General features: G+C 46.0%; 3 protein-coding genes across 6 annotated transcripts; all 3 read left to right on the top strand.

Annotated features, from left to right (window-relative positions):
• Positions 1-660: 660 nt before the first annotated feature.
• Positions 661-4,677, top strand: LOC148397145 (troponin I, fast skeletal muscle-like). 2 transcript variants are annotated; one of them, XM_088378728.1, is made up of 7 exons: positions 661-881; positions 3,210-3,234; positions 3,364-3,400; positions 3,676-3,804; positions 3,995-4,084; positions 4,217-4,390; positions 4,530-4,677. In XM_088378728.1, the coding sequence occupies exons 1-7, from the start codon at positions 827-829 to the stop codon at positions 4,605-4,607; spliced, it is 588 nt and encodes a 195-aa protein (XP_088234854.1). In that variant the 5' UTR covers positions 661-826; the 3' UTR covers positions 4,608-4,677. The 2 variants fall into 2 exon arrangements, with proteins under 2 accessions (XP_088234854.1, XP_088234855.1); XM_088378729.1 differs by lacking the exon at positions 661-881 and adding an exon at positions 2,113-2,210.
• A 468-nt stretch (positions 4,678-5,145) lies between these two features.
• Positions 5,146-9,135, top strand: LOC148397144 (troponin I, fast skeletal muscle-like). 3 transcript variants are annotated; one of them, XR_015859057.1, is made up of 10 exons: positions 5,147-5,310; positions 5,398-5,434; positions 5,946-6,290; positions 6,724-6,756; positions 7,202-7,238; positions 7,316-7,444; positions 7,500-7,589; positions 7,659-7,832; positions 8,000-8,536; positions 9,101-9,135. XR_015859057.1 is itself a non-coding variant. In XM_088378734.1 (9 exons), exons 4-9 carry the CDS (start codon positions 6,749-6,751, stop codon positions 8,075-8,077), a joined length of 516 nt encoding a protein of 171 aa, XP_088234860.1. In that variant the 5' UTR covers positions 5,146-5,310; positions 5,398-5,434; positions 5,946-6,283; positions 6,721-6,748; the 3' UTR covers positions 8,078-8,146. The 3 variants fall into 3 exon arrangements, 2 of the variants coding, with proteins under 2 accessions (XP_088234860.1, XP_088234859.1); XM_088378734.1 differs by lacking the exon at positions 9,101-9,135 and having other exon boundaries at positions 5,146-5,310; positions 5,946-6,283; positions 6,721-6,756; positions 8,000-8,146; XM_088378733.1 differs by lacking the exon at positions 9,101-9,135 and having other exon boundaries at positions 5,946-6,279; positions 6,721-6,756; positions 8,000-8,146.
• On the top strand, positions 8,992-10,141 carry LOC148397143 (troponin I, fast skeletal muscle-like). The gene is made up of 5 exons (XM_088378727.1): positions 8,992-9,262; positions 9,359-9,487; positions 9,562-9,651; positions 9,711-9,884; positions 9,986-10,141. The coding sequence occupies exons 1-5, from the start codon at positions 8,999-9,001 to the stop codon at positions 10,061-10,063; spliced, it is 735 nt and encodes a 244-aa protein (XP_088234853.1). The 5' UTR covers positions 8,992-8,998; the 3' UTR covers positions 10,064-10,141.
• Positions 10,142-15,449: the final 5,308 nt, after the last annotated feature.

Genomic DNA, 15,449 nt, shown 5'->3' with positions numbered 1-15,449 from the left:
GAACACATTTAATGAAGACATTTTGAGTCCAGCTGTTATTTGATTGTTTATATATTTTGCTTCGGATTTGAAAATGTTATACAGTCGTTGCTGAAATTCTGTGGCTAAGTTAGCAATTAGCTTAGCCAAAATGCCTTTGATTGAAGTTGTTCTTGTGGTTTTCTATGTGGAGGTGCAAATTAGAAAAGGTAACGACATCACATGTTGCAAGGTAAAATGAGAAGGCCAATCGGCAGGTTAAGTTTATCATGCTCGTTGACCCGCAGTCACGACCTCCTTCAAGGAGGAGCATTGATTTCGACACTGTCCCATTATACGAACCATTAAGGTTGCCGTCCACCTGTCGGCCATAGATAATCCTTTGACCGTGTCGCCTTAGATGATCGTAAACGCTAGAAGCATGCCGCTGATGCTTTTTAAGTCCTCCTATTAAACACGTTGGCATGTCGCAGGCCTAATTTAACATGAGCCACTTGGGTTCCCTTGAGGTGTGCAGGTGTTGAGTGACACCACAAACCTGCAATGGATCTTAAAACAACACGCTACGTGAAAACGTGAGTAAGCCGCACTTCCTCAGACGGCCACTAGATGCCCCCCCAATCTGCACCTTTTCCCCTTTCACGTCAGATTGAATCACTGCATGCAGTTGCTTACGCGGCCACCTGGTGTTCCTCCGAGCTGCAAACGGGGTCTCAAACACTGCGCCGAAAGCGACGGGTTTTGTGGGCGTAAAGTGACACGGCAACTCGGGAACATTCCGAAGGCTCCCGTGGCACCGAAATGGAAAACATTTGCTTGTGAACCTTGACCCCATTCGCTGCCTGCAATGTTGACCAGTTGGTCGCCAACAGTCTTGGTCGACAGGGCGGAAGCGGCCAAAGGTAGACTCGGTGTCAGGATGTGTGGACAAATACAACACAACGGTCACCACTTGCTTTGTGTGTCACTTTCAACAATGCACCCACCGGTTGACAGGTTGTCAATGACTTTCCACTTCATTGCAGACAGGTCGCCGGCACATTTGGAAAAGGCCGGATTCTGAAGCCAACGCGGTAACGTGCGCTAAAAATATCCACAACGTCCAATGCAAGCTGAGCTCAAGCAATTAATGAGGAAACGTTATCCAGGTGGAAAGTCCGGCGCAAATCTGCTGCCTCGGGCTTTTTATAGCCATGACATTCCACTTGCTTTTCTTCTCCTGCCTCTTGATTTTTCTCATCTTTTGTTCTTCTACCTCCTACTGTTCTTCTGCCCACTGCCGTGTTTGGAGCTTTAACCATCATGGCCTCGGTTGTCCGTCAGTGCTCCTCTTGGTTGAAACAATCTCACGGCCTGCTAGTAGCTGTTTGCGCCTGAAACGCAAGCGGGAAGCTGTTAATGTTTATTTCCGCTTCACATGTCTTTAAATACTTTTGCAGGTTGTTGACACCAAGATAGTGGAAGTCAGTTGGGAAGCTAGCATGCCAAAGGTCAAGCCAATTGTTCACATTTTTTGACCGTTCATAGTGGGGGCGTTAAAATACCTTCCAAGTTGTTAGAACATGTTAGCATCGGTTGTTAGCATGGCTTATTAGCGCCAAGATGGTAGAAACGCACGTTCGAGCTAACATGGAATGTTGACGGGATTTGAAGGCGGTTTCCTCGCTTGTCGATGTCTTGAAAATGAGCCGTAAGTTGTTGTCACGACGCCTATTTGTTGGCCATGTTAGTGGGGGCAATGATTTTTGATTTTATCAAGTAAAGAAGCGCAGGAAATTCATCACAACATGATAAATGTTTTTTTAAAAAGCAACCTGTAAATATGTTGTATAACTACAACTATAAAAAACGTTTCACCACATTGTATGCCTAAAATAGGACAATTTAAAGAAAATGTGAACATGTTCTTTCCTGCTATTTTGCAAAAATTGAAAGGCTGCTACATTAGCATCAGGGTTGTTGCCTTCCTCCTCCTTCCTCCTCCTCCTCTTCCTCGTCCTCCTGCTCCTTTTGTCGTCGGGGGCCGGTCCGAGGGGGTCGCGTTTCTTGAGGGTCTCATCCCAGGCGGCGTGGCGTCTTGATATTCCACCAGTGGGCGGAGCCACAGGGCTTTTGTGGCCACTATGTAAATCTATCCGTGTATAAATTGGCAGGTCGGAGCCCTATTCATTCTTAGCGCTGTCTCTGCTGCTCCTTGTTCTTCTTCTTCTTCTTCTCGCTCCTCGGCACAGGTGAGCCGATTCTTCCTCCGGTTGCGACCTCTTGACCCCCGCTGGGCCTCCTGCCGCTGCATGCTTGATGTTATCTTGCTCATATTCACTCGCTCCTCTCCAAAATGCTGGAAATCCACCGATCACGACGATGACAACGACATCGTTGTATTCAAAGTCAATGGATGGGGTCGCTTTGTGTTCCCATTCTACAAACGATTTATTTTTCAAGGGCATTTTTGAGAACTATTTTTTGTCTCTTTCAATTGCACATTTCTTTGTTTGTTTTTTAAATACATATTATATCTATTTTTAATAATATTTTTCCACCTTTTATTTGAAGGACTACATTTCCATTTCCATTCCTTAAGAAATCGTCTAGCTTTTAATCAAGGTTGAAATATTTTTGTCCATTTGTTTTTACATTTACATCACATTTTTTACATTTGTTATTTTTCAAGCCCATTTTTTAAAAATATATTTCATTGTTTTTTTTAAAATATTTTATGTTTGTTTTTTTATATTTTCCATTTCCAATATACTTTGCAAGGTTTTTCCTCTTCTTGCTGCTATTTTTGTTGATTTGATTGGACCGGACTTGGGAAGTTGCTGTTGTTGTTGCCGGACAGCTGGGCTTTCCTCGGCGATATTTGATCTCTGGCAGCTTTTGATGCGAAAAGCGGATGAGACTTGTGGCGAAATGTTGACGACATGGATGATGAAGATGCCCGTTGAGGTTTGGTGGCAACTGAAGCTTGTCAGTATTTTTAGTGGAGGAGGCGGCGTCGCATTCGGCGTTGGCGCGTTTGACGCCGCCGCAGCTTTTCTTCGCCAAATTCTTTTCCGTGAAAGGACTTAGGACGGTGTGGATTCCCCCAAGAGATTTAATTTCCCGCCATGGGCTAAAGAGATTATTGCGCTTGACATATGACCCCCAGCTGCTATAAAGTGCAAAGTTTGCAAATAGATTGGGCTTGCTGATGCTAATTGCTCTTCTTCTTTTGCTTCTTCATTCCGCAGCCCTCAACGCCAGCAACATGTCTGAGTAAGTTGTGAGATTTAAAACTGATTGATTGATTGATTGATTGATCGATCGATCGATCGATCGATCGATTGATTGATTGATTGATTGATTGATGAACTTATTTGCCCCCCCCCAATAAAAATTCTTCAGGAAAAAGATGACCTCCAGCCGCCGGCATCACTTAAAGGTAAACACAACGCTGCAGTTGCTTTACTATCCTTGCTATCTTGCCAGTTCCTCTCAACAGTAACTTGATTACTCTTTTAAAAGTCACTTTTTGACTTTTTGGATGAGTTGGTTTTAAAAGAAACTTGTTTGATGACAAGTTGCATTCAGCAGGAGATTTTCTTTGTCACTGTCGAATTGATGTACTCGCTAACATAGCGAGGCTAGCATGCTAAATTAGCGCTTGGGCGCTAGCTACGAGGAGGTGCGTGAAGGTCTTTGCTTGCGTGCTTGCAGAGTTTGATCCTGTCCATCGCCTCCACGTGGATCCAGCAGGAGAAGAAAGATCTTGTGGTGGCCAAGCAGAACTATTTGTCCGAGACCTGCACCAGGCCCAGTCTCAGCGGGGACCAGGCCACGCTCATGGTGGGCTCACCGCTACACAAAATTTGTCCCGTGATGATGATGATGATGATGTCACACAATAGTAATGTTGCGTGATGACGTCGTCACGACGTCACGTTTTGACGATGTCATTCGATGAGCACGATGTCACATTTCGATGGCGATGTTGATGTCGCGTCATGACGATGCCCCCTCCCGATGATGCGGACAGGACACGTGCAGGAAGCTGAACGCCCTCATCGATAAAGTGGACGAAGAGAGGTACGACTTGTCCATCAAAGTCGGAAAAGCTGACAAGGAGGTGAGCGTGCGTTCCTCTTCTTCTCAAATTGTCCAGTTTAGCCTGCTAGGCCGCTAGCTGTTAGCTCATCCCACTTGTGTGGCTGCCGAAGCTAAGCTAATGCGCCGGTCGGTCGCCTCTCCTCTGGTGCAGATCGAGGACCTGCACATAAAGGTGGTGGAGCTGCGAGGCGTGAAGAAGCCGGCCCTGAAGAAGGTGCGCATGTCGGCCGACGCCATGCTCAAAGCGCTGCTGGGCTCCAAGCACACCGTCAACATGGAGCTCAGGGCCAACCTCAAACCCGTCAACAAGGAAGTCAAGGAGGAGGTGAGTACGCAAGCCACGCAAATTGGAATGTGAGAAGAGAAAAAGAAAAAAGATAGAACGTAAGGAGGACACTACACGGAGAGTGAGGGCTGACCCCGTGTGCGCGTGCGTGTGCGTGTGTGTGTGTGTGTGTGTGCAGCCGGCGGAGGCGGTGGGCGACTGGCGTAAGAACATTGAGGACAAAGCAGACAGGAAGAAGATGTTTGAATCGGCCTAAAAAGCATTTTTACATTTATTGTCATCAAAAAAGGGTTTTGTTGTTTCATTAAATGTTTGCCAAAGTCAAACTTGCCACGCTGCCGTGTGACTTTGTACAAACACTTCATAGCCTTCACACTGTTTAATATCGAGCTTTTTTTTTTTTAAATCATAATATCAGGATGCGTTTGATTGTGACGACAACTTGATGTTGTTAAAAGCGCATCCTGAAATTAAAATAATTTACAAACGTATTGCAGAACACAGTTTTTTTTCTTTGATTAAACTTTTAAAGAAAAAGAAAATGACGGAAAAATCCCACTTAAAACAGATTTAGTGGCAATTTAAATAGGTACGCCATCATTCTCAATTTTCTTTTATTTAGAAAAATTATAATGTTTCAACATTCTCATGACAAGAAAGAATAGTGTTCTGAATTATTTATTTATTTATTCGTTCATTCATTTGATTAATAAAATAATTATTGTAGTACCTTTTTAAAGGTTAACCATAAATGGCGTGTGACGTGTAATTGAATGTAATTGGCAGTTTCGACCACACGACGTCGCTAGAGCTCTTCCTGCTTCTAGTCATGACGTCAGGTCCGCTGATTTCTCAAGCTTCAATTGTAATTCCTCCAAATAAAGTAAGGAACCCTGGACAAAAAAAAAAACATCACTATGGATACATTTCCCACATCTTCAGCAGACCTCATGAAGACGGTAAGTCTTATTTTTTTGTGATTCATTTTCAACCAATTGACTTTTCGTGTTTAAATGTTGAGTTGTGTCATGTGTTTGTCTTTCCAGTTGCTGTGAAGGAGAGGAAAAACATTTCACATTAAAGGTAGGACCTAATCATTTTTATTATTATTTTCCTACTTTTTTTAACTTTATGAAATGATCATTTTGCGTGACTTGACGTTTTTGTAGCTGCAAGCTTCTATCGAGAGCTTTGAAGCCTACAGGCCGTCGCATGCTAGCGCTAATGCTAACAGCCCCAGTGGCACCTCGACTTGGGAATTTTCCCACTTATGAGGTGTCATTTTGTTCTTATTTTCTTTTGCGTTGCTCCTACGACCAAGTTTCAGAGAAACGCCACATCTCACCCCCAAGTTTTGAATAACTCCCTTTCCACTCGAGGCGGGGTTATTATGTGCCAGACGACCCCTGCCAAAACGACACCATTTTTTGCGTCATCAATCCATCTGTGTGTAATGCCCTCCAAATAAACCAGTTAAAGTTATCGTGATGTTATGCATCGGTCATCTTTCAATGGTGCCATTTTTTGTCAGGCTCAAAAGCAGGATCAAAGAGGATTGCACATTCAGCCTTTTCTGCTTCTCATTTTGTTACAGCTCGGACCAATCCATCCCCCTCGTCCTAGCCGAGCTACTTCATCCCTCGGGTCCGACGTGCGACATCCTTTTCGGTTGTTGCGAGGGCGGCGTTGACCATGGGCCGATCCAAAGATGGCCGGCGGCGGTGGCGCAGCGTGTCGCCGGGCCCGCCCACCCGACGCCGCTGTCACCATTCGCTGACTTTGCTGCCGAGCGTCCATAAACGCTTCTTTTTTAATCTGGCTCTTCACCGCCTACTTCCTGTTGTGGCCTCCTCTTCATCCTCCTCCTCTTCGTCATCTCCCCCAGTCCAGTCGTCACGCCGACCTGCGGGAAGCAAGCGAGCGAGCGAGCGAGCGACAGGTTAGCATTTGGAGATTTGCTTCCATTTTCAAACGCCTTCCCATGCTAAGGAGCATTTTTCATTCGTTTTTATTTGTGTGTTTGTTGTTTTGATTTTTGGAACTTGAATTGGGACTGTTTGTCCCTTCAGTCAGGATGCGTGTTAATGTTTTTGTGAGAGTGTGTTTGAATGTGTATTCAGGTTTGTGTATATGCGTGCTTGTGCGTTATTCTGTTATTGTGTGTGTGTGTTGGTGTTAATGGCCACGGCGTGTGTGTGTGTGTGGGTGTGTTGGCCGCCATGTTGTCCGGCTGTCTCGGTGACCTTTGACAGGGTGTGGATTGTGATGTTGCACTACCCAAATTAGCTGTTTTGAGGTCGCAGGTGCAAAGTTGGGGGGGGGGGGGGGGGCTTCCCATTCTCTGAGCGGCCAGTTTGTTTTTTCTTGAACAGACGCTGAACGACAAGAGCAGCCACCATGTCTGAGTGAGTCGCACTTCCTCTTGCATGATTTTTTAATTTTTTTGGGACAAACCATTGTAGAAATCAACGTTCATCGAAAAGGACACAAAAATAGCTCAGTGGTCATGACTGTTGTACGTCGATGGATTTTGATTTGAAATGTTTTGTTTTTAGGCCACCTCTGGGGAAATAATTTTTTCAAACTTTTTGATTTAGTTTTTTGTTTTGTTATTGTAAATTTCTTACAACAATTATGAAATAACTTAAATTTAAATTGAATTAAATTTAGAATAAAGCTATTTGAAACCACTTTTTGAATAACTTTTTCATCCATAGGACTTTTCCCAGAGCTTTTAAAATAACTTTCATTGAGATGCAGTTGTTAATCTTTTGCAATTTGAATGATCTCATCATAATAATTGACTTTTTGTGATGGCAAATTTGAGCTCATGCCAACTTCCCGTCGCAGGAAGAAGCTAACGTCCAGTCGCCGACATCATCTGAAGGTGATATTAACACCATGTTGACCATGCTCATGACGCTAACGGTGCTAACCATAGCGGTGAATGGAATTGTGCCGCAGAGTTTGATGCTTCAGATCGCATTCAATTGGATCGAGCAGGAGAAGAAAGACTTGGAGGTGGCCAAGGAGGCCCACATGGCCGAGGCCTGCCCCAAACCGGACCTCAGCGGAGACATGGCCAGCCTGCTGGTAAGATAAAGCAAAATTGAATAGTGTTAGCGCTCACGTTTTGGAATCCTCTCAGGACATCTGCAAGAAGATTCACTCGAATATCGACAAGATCGACGACACTCGCTACGACATCGAAGCCAAAGTGCAAAAGATGGACATTGAGGTGGGTGACCCAATTTGCTGTGACCTCGACTTGACTCGCTCGCTAACTGTGGCGACGCCTTGGGTTCAGATCCAGGACCTGAAGCTGAAGGTGGTGGAGCTGGCGGGCGTCAAGAAGCCGGCGCTGAAGAAGGTGCGCATGTCGGCCGACGCCATGTTGCAGGCCCTGCTGGGAGGCAAGCACAAGACCACCATGGACCTCAGGTCCAACCTCAAGCAGGTCAAGAAGGAGATCAAGGAGGAGGTCAGTCAGCAACAACTCTGATTCAATTTGCTTTCATTTCACACCGGCAAAACTGCTAGCTAAGGCTAAGGTTAGCCTGCTAGGGTTAGCCTGCTACAGTTGGCCTGCTAGGGTTAGCCTGCTGACGACGCGCATGTTGTGTCTGCCGTGTTGTTGCCCCCCTTTAGCCCACAGAGGCGGTCGGCGACTGGCGCAAGAACATCGAGGACAAGGCTGACAGGAAGAAGATGTTTGAGACCTCCTAAAACGCAAACCAATAAATATGTCAAACTTTTATGACCATGCACTACTTTATATTGCATGACGTCCAAAACGTATCCATTTGGAAAGGATGAAGTTCAAATAAGATTGAAATGTGAAGCCGTTCAAATGGGGGCAGAAGGTCTCCACGGCTTTCAAGTATGCTGCAAGTTGAAATCCCGGGAAATGCCAGGTTTGCCTCCTCCTTTCTTGACTTTTGCGGCGTCAGCTGAGCCGCACACGGGCGGGGCCCCTCGGCTTGTATTTCAGAAGCCGGCGGGCCCATTGGCGAGAATGCGCTTCCATAAGCGGGACGGCCGCATTCTGGCCGCCTCCTGGCCGCCTCCTGGCCGCCTTCTGGCCGCCTTCTAGGTCCTGCGCCGCTCTGCGTGGGCCGCTTATAAATACGGCCGCCTTGGCAGCGGCTCCACTTCCTGCTCCTCTTCTCTTCTCTTCCTCCTCAGGTGAGTTGTGCCGGCGCCAGCCTCCGCCCCGCAAACGCGAGTCAGGTCCGCCACTGGCCGATTGTGTTTGTTCTGCTTTGGGGAAACACCAGCGAGGCTTTTTGAGGATGGAACAAGCCGCTGTATTTATTTATTTAATGCAACTCGAATGCCTTCATTTTTGCGGAGGCATTCTTTTAGACTTGGGTTGACTTTCCCCAGTTTTCAAAGAAGCTCTCCAAAGAAGTCAAAGTCCATTTTTTTAATTATTTTTTTGGGGACGAGCCTATTTTCAAAACGAAAGGCTTTTTGTTGAAGTCTGGAGAGATTCAGGGCCTTTCTGCTCCCGGAGAACTTTTGGAATCTCTCGGGACACGTTTATTGATTGCTTCCAATTGGACGGACCAAAAGCGGCCCGACCGCAAAATCTTTTTGGCCTGACGTGTCACCTGCTCCCGGGCATCCTGGCCGCGCCTTCCCGAAATGCCGCGGTCCATCAAGCCGGTGCTGAAGTCAGCACTTTGCCTTGCGTCAAGTTTCACGCTTCTTCTCTCCTTTCCTTTCCGTCCGTCTTGTGGTGTGCAGCTGCTGAGATACGGCACGGCGCCAACATGTCGGAGTGAGTCCCGTCATGGCTGCTGCCCGCCACTCTCGCTCGGACGCTGTCTTGCGTCCGCCGCCTTGATTCTTGAATGTTTCTCTTTCGGCAGGAAGAAAATGACTTCCAGCCGCAGGCATCACCTCAAGGTGACAACATTTTTTATTTTTTTTTTTGGGACTCAAATGATTTCATTTTGCTGGCCGTCATTTGCTCTGAACTTTACTTGTTCTTGAATGTTGCAGAGTGTGATCCTGCAGATCGCTTTCACCTGGCTGGAGGATGAGAAGAAAACCTTGGCCGAGCAGAAGGAAGCGTACATGACGGAGCATTGCCCCGCCCCCAACACGTGCGGTGACCAAGCCGCGCTCATGGTGAGGCAAAGGCGTTAGGCTAGCCTAGCGTCGTCCGGGAACAAAAAAGTTGAGTCGAGCTTTGTCGCTCTCAGGAGCTGTGCAGGAAATTGAACGCCGCCATCGACAAGATTGACGAAGAGCGCTACGACGCCGAGGCCAAAGTCAACAAGACCAACAAGGAGGTAAGCTGAGGGAGGCGGAGGGAGCGCCGCAAGCCGCCTGACTCGCGCCTGGCGCCCAGATCGAGGACCTGCAGATAAAGGTGGTGGAGCTGCGAGGCGTGAAGAAGCCGGCCCTGAAGAAGGTGCGCATGTCGGCCGACTCCATGCTCAAAGCGCTGCTGGGCTCCAAGCACACCGTCAACATGGAGCTCAGGGCCAACCTCAAGCAGGTCAAGAAGGAGGTCAAGGAGGAGGTGAGAAGCACATCATCGTCGTCATCATCCTCTCCATCGCCACCTCAATGTTATTTTCAACGTCTGCTTGCGCGCGCGCGCGTGTGTGTGTGTGCGTTCAGCCCATCGAGGCGGTGGGCGACTGGCGGAAGAACGTTGAAGAAAAAGCCGACAGGAAGAAGATGTTTGAGGCTTCCTAAGGCCCTTCTTTGCTTTCCTTGAACATCCATCAATGGCTCCTCCTCCATTTTTTGCAATAAACTTTTCAATCTTGGGTCCATTTCTAGTCATGTCTTTTCTGAACAGCAGCAATAAGAATTTATTTGTATTTATTTTATTTTTAAGAATGAGAATTTTATTTTTTTATTTTTAAATATATATATTAATTTTTTATACATAGTTATGGCGTCCATTCAAGAAAAGATTCCAATGTCATTTAGTGTTATGATGTCATTGACGCTCCCTAATGTGTACCACGTTGCCTAAAAAAGGCAGGTCCACCAAAATGGCCGCCTTCCGGTTCAATTTTGGTCCTTGAGACTTTTCGCGGCGTCCCGTTGGTCCAATTTGATGACGGAGGGGCCTTCGCGAGCCTTCCTTGACATTTAACAGCCTCTGCTGCCCCCTGCAGGCTGCAGTGTGAAGCGCAGCCTCGCAAACAACAATAACAAGGAAAAGCTTGAGCAAGCCCAGGCGCTCCGGCTTGACCAAGAAAAAATTGGATTTGTGTTTTTCTTGCGTGAACTACAAAATGTGAAAACGTCATTGTGTAATTTGGTCTGTGTGACTTTTGTATATTCCAGTTCTTGCTCCTTCTCCATCTGTGACAAAAATGTACTTGGGTCGTGGCTCCTTACATGGTGCTGCTCTGCCAAGGTTCTAAGGTTTCCACCGCAATCTAACTTTAACCTTCTGGTGGGGCCGCCGGAGGGTGTGAGGAGACACCTTCGGATTATATTTGGACCTTCAGCCCCCATCAGCACTTTTGGGCTGCATGCAGAAGTTTTACACCCGAAAGAACCAAAACACAACCCAGACTTGGAGCTCCATTGAGCCAATCACCTCGAGCTACAACTTGGACCTTCCAGAGCTTCACGATCATGGAATTTGTTGACATGTTTTCTTTTTCTGGTTGTTGTTTTGATCCAAGAATGTTCTGGAATGTCATGTGCGTGTGTTCCTGAATGTTTCTGACTTGGTTTGGAGGACTCTGTGTTGGACCAGGAAGAGCACGTCTGGTCGTCAAAACCTCCACGAATTTCCTTGTGAGGCGTTGGAGCGCCCCCTGGGGAAGGGCACACCATGACGTCATCTGTAGGGACATGCCGCATTTAGCCAGTAGAGGGCGTATTTACTTGGCTGTGTCTGTCCCACCCAATGGTGATGTGCATACCAGTTCTTTTAAGTGAACTGAATCTTTAGAATTTTCAAGTGTACCTAATAACAGGCCACTTTATTAGGGAAATATCATGGTCAAAGCTCACAGGTGTCAAGCTCTAGTCCTCGGGGCCGTGTTACAATATGTTTTCCAAGTGTACCTAATGGAGTGTCCGTGTGATTCCCTCGTTAAGCGCACCTGCGTGAAAACTTTTAGCCACTTTCACGTTCAAAAAGAGCTAAAAGTTTTCACGCACCTGCGCTTAACGAGGGAATCACATGGACACTCCATTAGGTACACCGCCATTTTCAAGTGTACCTAATAACAGGCCACTTTATTATCTTGGAAAACATGTTGGAATGCGGCCCCAAGGACTAGAGCTTGACACCTGTGACCTTTGACCATGATATTTCCCTAATAAAGTGGCCACTGTATTATCTTGGAAAACATGTTGGAATGCGGCCCCAAAGACTAGAGCTTGACACCTGTGACCTTTGACCATGCTATTTCCCTAATAAAGTGGCCTATTATTAGGTACACTTGAAAATGGCGGTGTACCTAATGGAGTGTTCGTGTGATTCCCTCGTTAAGCGCACCTGCGTGAAAACTTTTAGCCACTTTCACGTTCAAAAAGAGCTAAAAGTTTTCACGCACCTGCGCTTAACGAGGGAACCACATGGACACTCCATTAGGTACACCGCCATTTTCAAGTGTACCGAATAAAGTGGCCACTTATTATCTTGGAAAACATGTTGGAATGCGGCCCCAAGGACTAGAGCTTGACACCTGTGACCTTTGACCATGATATTTCCCTAATAAAGTGGCCACTGTATTATCTTGGAAAACATGTTGGAATGCGGCCCCAAGGACTAGAGCTTGACACCTGTGACCTTTGACCATGCTATTGCCCTAATAAAGTGGCCTATTATTAGGTACACTTGAAAATGGCGGTGTACCTAATGGAGTGTCCGTGTGATTCCCTCGTTAAGCGCACCTGCGTGAAAACTTTTAGCCACTTTCACGTTCAAAAAGAGCTAAAAGTTTTCACGCACCTGCGCTTAACGAGGGAACCACATGGACACTCCATTAGGTACACCGCCATTTTCAAGTGTACCGAATAAAGTGGCCACTTATTATCTTGGAAAACATGTTGGAATGCGGCCCCAAGGGCTAGAGCTTGACACCTGTGACCTTTGACCATGATATTTCCCTAATAAAGTGGCCACTGTATTATCTTGGAAAACATGTTGGAATGCGGCCCCAAGGACTAGAGCTTGACACGTGTGACCTTTGACCATGCTATTTCCCTAATAAAGTGGCCTGTTATTAGGTACACTTGAAAATGGCGGTGTACCTAATGGAGTGTCCGTGTGATTCCCTCGTTAAGTGCAGGTGCGTGAAAACTTTTAGCTCTTTTTGAACGTGAAAGTGGCTAAAAGTTTTCACGCACCTGCGCTTAACGAGGGTCACTTGGAAAACATGTTGGAACGCGGCCCAGCGGACTAGAGCTTGACACGTGTGACCTTTGACCATGATATTGCCCTAATAAAGTGGCCTGTTATTAGGTACACTTGAAAATGGCGGTGTACCTAATGGAGTGTCCGTGTGGTTCCCTCGTTAAGTGCAGGTGCGTGAAAACTTTTAGCTCTTTTTGAACGTGAAAGTGGCTAAAAGTTTTCACGCACCTGCGCTTAACGAGGGTCACTTGGAAAACATGTTGGAACGCGGCCCAGCGGACTAGAGCTTGACACCTGTGACCTTTGACCATGATATTGCCCTAATAAAGTGGCCTGTTATTAGGTACACTTGAAAATGGCGGTGTACCTAATGGAGTGTCCGTGTGGTTCCCTCGTTAAGTGCAGGTGCGTGAAAACTTTTAGCTCTTTTTGAACGTGAAAGTGGCTAAAAGTTTTCACGCACCTGCGCTTAACGAGGGTCACTTGGAAAACATGTTGGAACGCGGCCCAGGGGACTAGAGCTTGACACCTGTGACCTTTGACCATGATATTTCCCTAATAAAGTGGCCTGTTATTATGTACACTTGAAAATGGCGGTGTACCTAATGGAGTGTCCGTGTGATTCCCTCGTTAAGTGCAGGTGCGTGAAAACTTTTAGCTCTTTTTGAACGTGAAAGTGGCTAAAAGTTTTCACGCACCTGCGCTTAACGAGGGTCACTTGGAAAACATATTGGAACGCGGCCCCTGGGGGACTGGAGGTCGACACCCCTGGATTAAGTGAAAAATGCCACACCCGCCCTCACCCCCACTTTCTGATTGGCTGCTTGATCTGTGACGTCACTTGGACACTCCATTAGGTACACCGCCATTTTCAAGTGTACCTAATAACAGGCCACTTTATTAGGGAAAAATCATGGCCAAAGCTTAACTGAAAGTGAACAGTGCCACACCCGCCCTCACCCCCACTTTCTGATTGGCTGTTTGATCCGTGACGTCACACGGACACTCCATTAGGTATGCCGCCATTTTCAAGTGTACCTAATAACAGGCCACTTCATTAGGGAATAATCATGGCCAAAGCTGAACTGAAAGTGAAAAGTGCCACACCCGCCCTCACCCCCACCTCCTGATTGGCTGGTTGATCTGTGACGTCAAACTTTATGCATTTTTTGTACGTGTCAAGAATGTGTATTGGACTACTTGCTCTTTATTTTGGGGGACACCAACACATATTACACAACGTAAAACACATACATATTGTCATATAAAGCAGTCAACCAAATGACAGATTTTTGTTTTCATGCCCAAAAAAATAAAAAGGAATAAAAACACCAGACAAGTTTTAACAGGTTTTAATGTTTGTTAAAATAATAACAATAATAAATAATAATAATAATAATAAAAGTAAATTTCAAACCAGCAATCTAATGTGAAATTGCAGTAGATATATTGGATAACAATATTTAGGCCTATATATGCATACACGTTATTTAAAAACTACAAGTGTTCTAAAATCAAGACTACCCAAAAAGAAGCATCATCTCCCCGTTGTTGCATAACGGCGCATCCCTTCATGCAATAAAGTTAGCCGTTAGCTTGGAGAAAACGCGAATTAAAGAAGTGGCGTTTCAGTGAGTGGTTCTTTCTTTGCTTGGCAAATCGTAAATCGACATTCTGGCTTACATAGTTGACGCCAGGAGGGAGACGCAACACATTCAATGACTGATCCGTTGATGCACGGGAAGGCAGTTCACTCGTTGACTCGCGAGTTCGCGAACGGCAAAGTCGGGACTCGTTCCCTCACTGATCCGTCCGTTCTCGCGATGAACTGGAAATGCAAATCACTCACTCGTTCCCTCACAGATCCGTTCAGTTGCGGAACGGAAAATGCAATTCACGACTCCTTCGTGAACAGGAAGTGACGTCATTTTCTTCTTCGTTTTGTTTTACGGCGAGGTGGCACCAGCTTCAATGCGCATTACCGACATCTACTGGTTGAAGTCATATGAACTGAAAACGCTCGTTCACTGAAAATATTCTTTTGAACGAATCGTTCACTCACGAGCCAACACTACCACACAAGATTCGAGGCGATGGTGGAGGGGAGAAACTTTTTTTTGCCAACTTTTCTCAATGTCTATTTCAGCGATGTTCCACCCCAAATGTGATTTTTGAGCATTTTTTGGAATTTCTTTCCTTTGATGGTCGTTTTTGTTTTGGGTCTTCTTGCGTTTGCTGACCTGTAAAAGTTTTCTTTGGTGCGTGAGAGGCGCCGACGTCAGCGTTCGGGGGGGTTGACGGGTCGCTGGCTTACTCACACACCATATACGAGTCGGGACACGAAAGGCGAGCGAGCGAGCGAGCGAGCGACAGGCGACTTGCTCGACCACCAAAAAGTTGCTTTCATTCTTCAATTAAAAGTGCCCTTTAAAATGCATATCATTCGTTTTTGTGGCTAAAACCAAATATTTTGCTTAAATAAAGCCATTTTATTTACTCATTATTTATTTACATCTTCCTCAATTTGTTAACTAACTTTCATTTGATATCTATTTCCACAGAAATGGGTGAAAGACTGTTGAGGTGTTAACAAACATGAAATAGCGACACTAAAGCAGATGAGGAGGAAAAAAACAACCCCAACAAGGTTTCTCTCTCCTGGTCTGTTTTCACTTGCAGATGTCGGGGTGTCGTTTGGGCACCAGGACTTTGGGGGATCATCTTTCACCCAGAAGGATGGATGCTGAGCTC

The sequence above is a fragment of the Syngnathus floridae genome, chromosome 6 (assembly GCF_059516105.1).
Source record: "Syngnathus floridae isolate MCC-2025c chromosome 6, RoL_Sflo_1.0, whole genome shotgun sequence".
NCBI lineage: Eukaryota > Metazoa > Chordata > Actinopteri > Syngnathiformes > Syngnathidae > Syngnathus > Syngnathus floridae.
This window is presented reverse-complemented; position numbering and strand designations above follow the sequence as displayed.

Bases quoted from the DNA above. Each gene is read 5' to 3' on its own strand.
- LOC148397145 (XM_088378728.1), top strand. From the start codon at position 827: ATGTTGACCAGTTGGTCGCCAACAGTCTTGGTCGACAGGGCGGAAGCG. The intron at 3,805-3,994 runs GTGGGCTCACCG...TGATGCGGACAG, and splicing joins GGGACCAGGCCACGCTCATG to GACACGTGCAGGAAGCTGAA. The intron at 4,085-4,216 runs GTGAGCGTGCGT...CCTCTGGTGCAG, and splicing joins TCGGAAAAGCTGACAAGGAG to ATCGAGGACCTGCACATAAA.
- LOC148397144 (XM_088378734.1), top strand. The intron at 7,239-7,315 runs GTGATATTAACA...ATTGTGCCGCAG, and splicing joins GTCGCCGACATCATCTGAAG to AGTTTGATGCTTCAGATCGC. The intron at 7,833-7,999 runs GTCAGTCAGCAA...GCCCCCCTTTAG, and splicing joins AGAAGGAGATCAAGGAGGAG to CCCACAGAGGCGGTCGGCGA.
- LOC148397143 (XM_088378727.1), top strand. From the start codon at position 8,999: ATGCCGCGGTCCATCAAGCCGGTGCTGAAGTCAGCACTTTGCCTTGCG. The intron at 9,652-9,710 runs GTAAGCTGAGGG...CCTGGCGCCCAG, and splicing joins TCAACAAGACCAACAAGGAG to ATCGAGGACCTGCAGATAAA. The intron at 9,885-9,985 runs GTGAGAAGCACA...GTGTGCGTTCAG, and splicing joins AGAAGGAGGTCAAGGAGGAG to CCCATCGAGGCGGTGGGCGA.